At 53.9% G+C, this 7,595-nt stretch overlaps 1 protein-coding gene across 1 annotated transcript; it reads right to left on the bottom strand.

Annotated features, from left to right (window-relative positions):
* Window positions 1–386: 386 nt before the first annotated feature.
* On the bottom strand, window positions 387–6,426 carry LOC140193052 (complement component C7-like; the record flags this gene model as incomplete). Its single annotated transcript, XM_072250496.1, has 5 exons — window positions 387–569; window positions 1,271–1,358; window positions 4,176–4,350; window positions 5,704–5,935; window positions 6,260–6,426. Coding segments are annotated over 5 exons (830 nt in total), but the record flags the coding sequence as incomplete, so codon positions are not given.
* Between the last annotated feature and the right edge of the window lie 1,169 nt (window positions 6,427–7,595).

Here is a 7,595-nt window from a genome sequence, read left to right as displayed (position 1 = left end):
ACATATCTCCTGCAAGAGGCCCTTCAGCCTGTCAGTCCATACTAGCACTCTCCATATGCCAACAACTCCTCCATCCGTTTCCGTTTCTCACTCACACACTAGGGCCAGTTTACACTGACCTGCCTTGGGACTGGAGGCGTTAACTAGAGAGCCGAAGCCACTGTTCCCCCATGGATACCTGAGTTTCCTCCACGTGCTCCGGTTTCCTCTCACAGTCCAAAGACAGATGGGTTAGTAGGTGAATTGGTCATTGTAAATTGTCCAATGGTTAGATTAGGGTTAAATAGGTGGGTTGTTGTGTGGGCCGATTTCTAAATAAATAAATATCAAAAGTGACCTTCAAAGTAAGTAAACAAGCGGCGGTCCGCAGAGCGCACTCACGCAAACAGCGAAGTTCATTGTTAATAAGCGGCGGCCCGCGGAGCGCACTCACGCAAACAGCGAAGTTCATTGCGTTCCCACTGTAGGTCTTCCCCACACCTCACCGCACCATCACCTCCTGACAGGTAGTAGCCAGCGTGGCACGCGTACATAACGTGAGTTCCCATGGTATAAACCCGCTGAGCTTCCTACAGTCAAGATAAGACAGTCCCAGTGTCAAAACCCCACCCCACGTGCTCCCAGACAAGCCCTCCCTCCCTCCCTCCCACCAGCCTCTCCCAGAGCCTGTGCTGCAGGAAACGACAATTATCTGCTTGGGAAGAGTAGTTGATGGGGGAGAGCGTGGGTCGGCTGAGGGAGGGGATTGAGTGGCTGGGGAGAGTGTTTGTCGGCTGTGGGAGGGGATTCACTTGGTGGAGAGAGTGTCTGTGATGGGGGAGAGATTGCATGGGTATGGAACGGGAGAGAGAGTTAGTGACATGGGAGAATGTCCGTGGGCTGTGGAAGGAGAGAGGGTTGGTGACAGGGAAGATGTGTGGGCTGTAGAAAGGGAGAGGGTGTCTGCGGGTTGCGGAAGGGGAGGGAGTCGGTGACGGGGTACAGTGTCTGTGGCCTGTGGAAGAGGAGGGAGTCGGTGACGGGGTACAGTGTCTGTGGCCTGTGGAATGGGAGGGAGTCGGTGACGGGATACAGTGTCTGTGGCCTGCGGAATGGGAGGGAGTCGGTGACGGGGCACAGTGTCTGTGGCCTGCGGAATAGGAGGGAGTCGGTGACAGGGTACAGTGTCTGTGGCCTGCGGAAGGGGAGGGAGTCGGTGACGGGGTACAGTGTCTGTGGCCTGTGGAAGGACATTCGGTTGTTGAGTCGACAGTGAAATTTGAATAGGTACCTGAACAAACCCATTCTCCAGATGGGGAGGTGCAGAACACCCTCTGATTGGACCATCCTGCTCTTCGAAACAGTGTGGCTCCACCGTGCTGTGGGAAGTGTGTCAGGTCAGGAATCTGCCCTCAAACGCCGCGCAATTTGAAAAGGTTATATAGTCAGTGTCATACTCATAGTCATACTTTATTGATCCTGCAGGAAATTGACTTTCATTACAGTTGCACCATAAATAATTAATTAGTAATAAAACCATAAATAGTTAAATAGTAATATGTAAATTATGCCAGTAAATTATGAGATAAGTCCAGCACCAGCCTATTGGCTCAGGGTGTCTGACCCTCCAAGGGAGGAGTTGTAAAGTTTGATGGCCACAGGCAGGAATGTCCGTGGCATTAAGATGGTGTGTTGGTCTTTATTGGTCAGGGGATTGAGCTGAAGGTGAAATAATGTTGCAGCTTCATAAAATTCTGGTTAAATGACACTTGCAATATTGTGTTTGGTTTTGGTCACGTCATGGAAGGATGTGGAAGTTTTAGAGGGCCTGCAGAGGAGATCTACCAGGATTCTGTCTGGATAGTTTGCATCTGTATTTACTTTGAAAAGAGACACTGAGTCTATGGAAGTGAGGCAAAGTAGCAGCGAGGAGGTGTTTGGGGATAATCAGTGTGGAGAGATCCCCAGGGTCTGACAGTGTGTTCACTTCGACCCTGTGGGAGGCAGGTGCGGAAATGTCAGGGCCCCTTGCAGAAATACTTAAATCATCCTTTCCGGTAAATAAGGTGCTGGAGGATTGGGGGATGGCCATTGTTGTTCCACTGTTTAAGAAAGGCTCTAAAAATAAACCAGGAAATTATAAAGCGCTGAGCCTGACATCAGTAGTGGGAAAGTTATTGGAAGATTTTGTAAGGGATCGTATCTATAGACATGATCAGCATGGTTCCGTGTGTGGTAGGTCATGTGTAAACAATTTTTGAGTTTTCTAGGAAGTTAGCAGGAAAGTGGATGAACACAAGGCAGTGGATGTTGTCTACATGAGCCCTAAAGCCAGGAATTTGACAGGGTCCTGTCTGGGAGCTGGTCAAGAAGGTTCAGTTGCTCAGCATTCAGGATGAGGTAGTAAATTGGATTAGACGTTGGCTTTGTGGGAGAAGCCAGAGAGTGGTAGTAGACGGTTGCCTCTCTGACTGGAGGCCTGTGACTAGTGGAGTGCCACAGGGATCGGTGCTGGGTCCATTGTTGTTTGTCATCTCTATCAATGATCTGGATAATAATGTCATTAACTGGATCAGCAAATTTGCAGATGACACCAAGACTGGGGCTGTAGTAGACAGCGAGGAAGGCTATCTTGGCTTGCAGCAGCATTTGGACCAGCTGGGAAAATGGCAGATGGAATTTAATGGAGCCAAGTGTGAAGTTTTGCCAGGGTTGGTCTTACACAGTGAATGGTAGGGCACTGAGTAAGGTGGTAGAACAAGGGGATCTAGGAATACAGATCCATAATTCATTGAAAGTGGAGTCACAGGTAGTTAGGTTCACTAGGAATGCTTTTGGCATGTTGGCTTCATCAATCAAAGTATTGAGTACAGGAAACACAGCGTGTTGCCTGAGGAACTCAGCAGGCCAGGCAGCATCTACGGAAAAGAGTCGAGATGCTGAGACCCTTCATGAGGTCCTGTGTTGGTGGGATTTCCAGCATCTGCAGACTTTCTCTTGTTTGTGTTGAGTACAGGAGATGGGGATGTGATGTTGAAGTGGTACAACACTTTGTTGAGGCCAAATTCGGTGTATTGTTTATAGTTTTGGTCACCTAACTACAGGGAAGGTGTAAATAAGATTGAAAGGGCAGAGAAAAGATTTACAAGGATGTTGCTGGAAGTGGAGGACCTCAGTAATGAGAAACGATTGACTAGATTAGAGGAGATTTGATAGAGTTGTACAAAACTATGAGGGGTATAGAGTACACGGGGGCAGGCTTTTTCCACTGGGGTTGGATGAGACTACAACTACAGGTCAGGGGTTAAGGGAGAAAGGTGAAATGTTTAAGGGGAACACGAGGGGAAACTTCTTCACTCAGAGGTTTGTGGGCCTGTCCTAAGAGGACAGGTTGAGTGAGATAGGGTTTTTCTCTTTGGAATGAAGGAGGATGCGGGGTCTACAAGATGATCAGAGCCATTGATAGAGTGGACAGCCAGAGACTTTTCCCCAGGAGGGGGCATAATTTTGAGCTGATTGGTGGAAAAATAGAGGAGATGTCAGAAGTAAATTCTTTAAACAGAGAATGGTGGGTGCATGGAACACGCTACCACAGCTGGAGGTGGAGGCAGACATATCAGGGGACGTTTAAGAAACTCTTTGATAGACACATGGATGATAGAAAGTGGAGGTCTCTGAAGGGAGATTGAATTGAGTTATTTGGCCCGTTCTGTGCTGTACTGTTTGATATGTCCCTGTACACCAACACTCCCCTCCCTCCCGTGGAGCGGAGTGTGGCACAGAGCAGAGGCACGTAGATGGAACCACGCTCACGGGGTCACAATCAGGGTCACAGCCTGCTGCCACGGAGAGGAGGGAGTGTCTTCTCTCAGAGGGCTGTGAGATTTCCTCGCGGAGTGAGAGGGGGGATAGGAACATGAGTGAAGTAGAGGGGGAAGAGAGGGCAGCAGGGAGTAAGGGGAAGGGGAGGGAGGAGGGGAAGGGGCGGGGAGGGGAAGGAGGAGAGGAGCGTGAGGCAAGAAAGTAAGGGGCAATGGAGGGTAGAGGAAGAGAGGAAAGTGGAAAGAGGAGGGGAGAAAGGAGTGAGTGGAGAAGGAGGGAGAGTGAGGGAAAGGAGGAGGGGAGTGGGGGAAGGAGAGTTTGAGAGGAGAAGAGGAGGAGTGTGGGGTGGGGGGGGTGCGCGGGAGACGTCTCACCGTAGATACTCCAGTTCGGAGTCTGGACAGGCCTCAGACTGCTGGTGCTGCCCCGCGCACGCTCTCCCTCCGCGGCCTGGTGCCGGGTTGTCGCAGTTACGGGATCGGTGTCGCTGCCCTCCCTGACACTCACTCCATCCACTCCAACAGCTCCAGCCTCCCTCTACTCCAGTCCCTGCAACAGGAGTTTATCAGTCAGCCCAGCGGTCACGGCCAGAGGCAGGGGCAGGGGCTGGGGGTAGGGGGGAAGGTCAAGGCTGAGGAGGTGCTCAGGGGTCACGGCCAGGGGTGGGGGCTGGGGGTAGGGGGGAAGGTCAAGGCTGAGGAGGTGCCCAGCGGTCACGGCTGGGGGCAGGGGCTGGGGCTGTGGGTAGGGAGGAAGGTCAAGGCTGAGGAGGTGCTCAGGGGTCAGAGGCAGGGGGAGGATTGGGGCTGTGGGTAGGGGGAAGGTCAAGGCTGAGGAGGTGGTCAGAGTTGAAAATGAGGTAGAGAATTGGGTGGTGAAGGAAGGGTCATGGTTGAGGGATTTGGGTCAGGGATGTTGGGGGAAGGGTTCAATATGAGGGAACAGAGGTCAGGGTGAAGGGTTAGGGGTCAGGTAGGGTTGGTGGGAAGGTGTGAGAGGTCAGGGTGAATGGTCAGTGAGGCTCAGGAAGAGAGGTCTAGGGAGGGGTCGGGGTGAGGGTCCGAGGCTGGAGTGTGAGGGGTCAGGGTTCTGGGCTGACAGTGAGGGGGTCAGGGCTCAGTATGAGGGGTGATGGGCCACGTTCGTGGAGGGGGGGGTAGGAGATGACGTACAGGGAGACGGTAGAGAGGCTGGTAGAATGGAGCGAGCACAGCCCGGGTCTCATCATGGACAAGACCAAAGGGATGACCGGAATTTGGGAAGGTGCAGTCAAATGCTCATGGGTAGAGTTGGGAGCACCAGGTTTCTGGGCGTGCGTGTGACTGGTGATCTTACCTGATCCCCCAGCACCACCTCGTTAATCAAGAAAGTACAGCAGCATCTCCATTTCCTGAGGAGATTGAGGTGAGGAAGCCTCCAGCACCACCCCTTCCATCTTAACCATGGCCTGAGCAGCTACGTCACTGTTTGATGTGGGAGACGCAAGGCATCTGACTGCAAATCCCGACCAGCGATCATCGGGGTCTCCTTTCCACTCGTCCGAGATACTTATCAGGAGTGCTGCACGTTGAGGGCCCTTTGCAGTGTCAGTGATCTGACCCCCCCCGTCCCACAATCTCTTCCCCCACCATCAGGCAGGAGGTACTGTAGCACTAGGACGTGGACTGTCAGGATGGAAACAGCTCCTTCCCCAGGTCTCATCATGCACAAAGCAGCAGCAACGTTATGCGGTTACATTTATGTCATATCACACCTCATTAGCTGTTAATATGTTCGTAGTAATATTACTTCATGTGTTATAGGTACTGTGTTGTGCAGCTTGGTCTGGAGGAACGCTGTTTCGTTTGGCGGTGTACACGTGTACGGTTGAATGACAATAAACTGGACTGAAGCTTGGCCTACCTCTGTCCCGTTCCTGAGCCAGGGACCCCCTCTGACACAACGGCCCGAACGTGTAGGGTTGGCAGAAGCACTGGCAGGTGGTGCCGATGACCAGGGCACGGCCGTTGTTGAAACAGGGCCTGCAGTGGCACGGGTTAACCTCTGCTTCATAGTCAGCCAGCGCCCGGCGCAGGAAAACTCTCTTCACCCCTGCACACGGTACCCCTTTCACCAGCTCATCCAACGGCGCCAGCTGTAGGAAAAGGGCAGGGGTCAGGGGTCAACAGGAGAGGTCCACCCTTGTCCCACACCCCTGTGTGTGTGTGTGTATCTGTGTGTGCGAATGTATGTATCTGTCTGTATGTGTGAGTGTGTGTATGTGTGTATCTGTCAGTCAGTGTGTGTGAATGTGTATCTGTCAGTCGGGGTGTGTGTGTGTGTGTGTGTGTCAGTGTGTGTGTATGTATACCTGTCGCTCGGTGTGTGTGTGTGAGTCAGTGTGTGTGTGTACCTGTGTGTGTGTGTGTGTGTGTGTACACAAACTCTCCGAGCGTCTCTGGACATTGTGGACACTGACCTGCTGTTTGATAATGACAGGGTTGTGACTGACAGACCCGGCCCAGCGCTGGTACACGTCACTGTTGGCCTGAGGATTCCTCATGTCCACACGGCTCAGGGCAGCAATGAAGGCAGCTCGTCCGCCCACCGTGGTGGACAGGCCCTCTGCCTTCCCTGATCCAACGCCTGGGAAAAATCCAGAGACAATTACTGTTGACAGTCCTGGGGAGGGAGGGTCACACTGTGAGAGGGTGTAGAGGGGGGGGGGTCACACTGGAGGGGTGTAGAGAGGGAGGGTCACATTGGGAGGGTGTAGAGAGTGAGGGTCACATTGGAAGGGTGTAGAGAGGGAGGGTCACACTGTGAGAGGGGTGTAGAGAGGGGGGTCACACTGGGAGGGGTGTAGGGAGGGAGGGTGTAGAGAGTGAGGGTCACATTGGGAGGGTGTAGAGAGGGAGGGTCACACTGTGAGAGGGGTGTAGAGAGGGGGGGTCACACTGGAGGGGTGTAGAGAGAGAGGGTCACACTGGGAGGGGTGTAGAGAGGGAGGGTCACATTGGGAGGGTGTAGAGAGGGGGGTCACACTGGAGGGGTGTAGAGAGGGAGGGTCACAGTGGGAGGGGTGTAGAGAGGGAGGGTCACACTGGGAGGGTGTAGAGAGGGGGGTCACACTGGGAGGGTGTAGAGAGGGTGGGTCACACTGTGGGGGGGTGTAGGGAGGTAGGGTCACACTGGGAGGGGAGTCAAAAGGGAGGGCCACACTGGAGGGGTGTAGAGAGGGAGGGTCACACTGGGAGGGTGTAGGGGGGGTCACACTGGAGGGGTGTAGAGAGGGAGGGTAACAGTGGGAGGGGTGTAGAGAGGGAGGGTCACAGTGGGAGGGGTGTAGAGAGGGAGGGTCACACTGGGAGGGTGTAGAGAGGGGGGTCACACTGGAGGGGTGTAGAGAGGGAGGGTCACAGTGGGAGGGGTGTAGAGAGGGAGGGTCACACTGGGAGGGTGTAGAGAGGGGGGTCACACTGGGAGGGTGTAGAGAGGGTGGGTCACACTGTGGGGGGGTGTAGGGAGGTAGGGTCACACTGGGAGGGGAGTCAAAAGGGAGGGCCACACTGGAGGGGTGTAGAGAGGGAGGGTCACACTGGGAGGGTGTAGGGGGGGGTCACACTGGAGGGGTGTAGAGAGGGAAGGTCACACTGGGAGGGGTGTAGAGAGGGGGTCACACTGGAGGGGTGTAGAGAGGGGGTCACACTGGAGGGGTGTAGAGAGGGCGGGTCACACTGGGAGAGTGTAGGGGGGTCACACTGGAGGGGTGTAGAGAGGGAGGGTAACAGTGGGAGGGGTGTAGAGAGGGAAGG

The sequence above is a fragment of the Mobula birostris genome, unplaced genomic scaffold (genome assembly GCF_030028105.1).
Source record: "Mobula birostris isolate sMobBir1 unplaced genomic scaffold, sMobBir1.hap1 scaffold_3731, whole genome shotgun sequence".
In the NCBI taxonomy this organism is placed as follows: Eukaryota; Metazoa; Chordata; class Chondrichthyes; order Myliobatiformes; family Myliobatidae; genus Mobula; species Mobula birostris.
The sequence above is the reverse complement of the archived record's forward strand: the minus strand, read 5'-3'. Positions and strand labels throughout refer to the sequence as shown.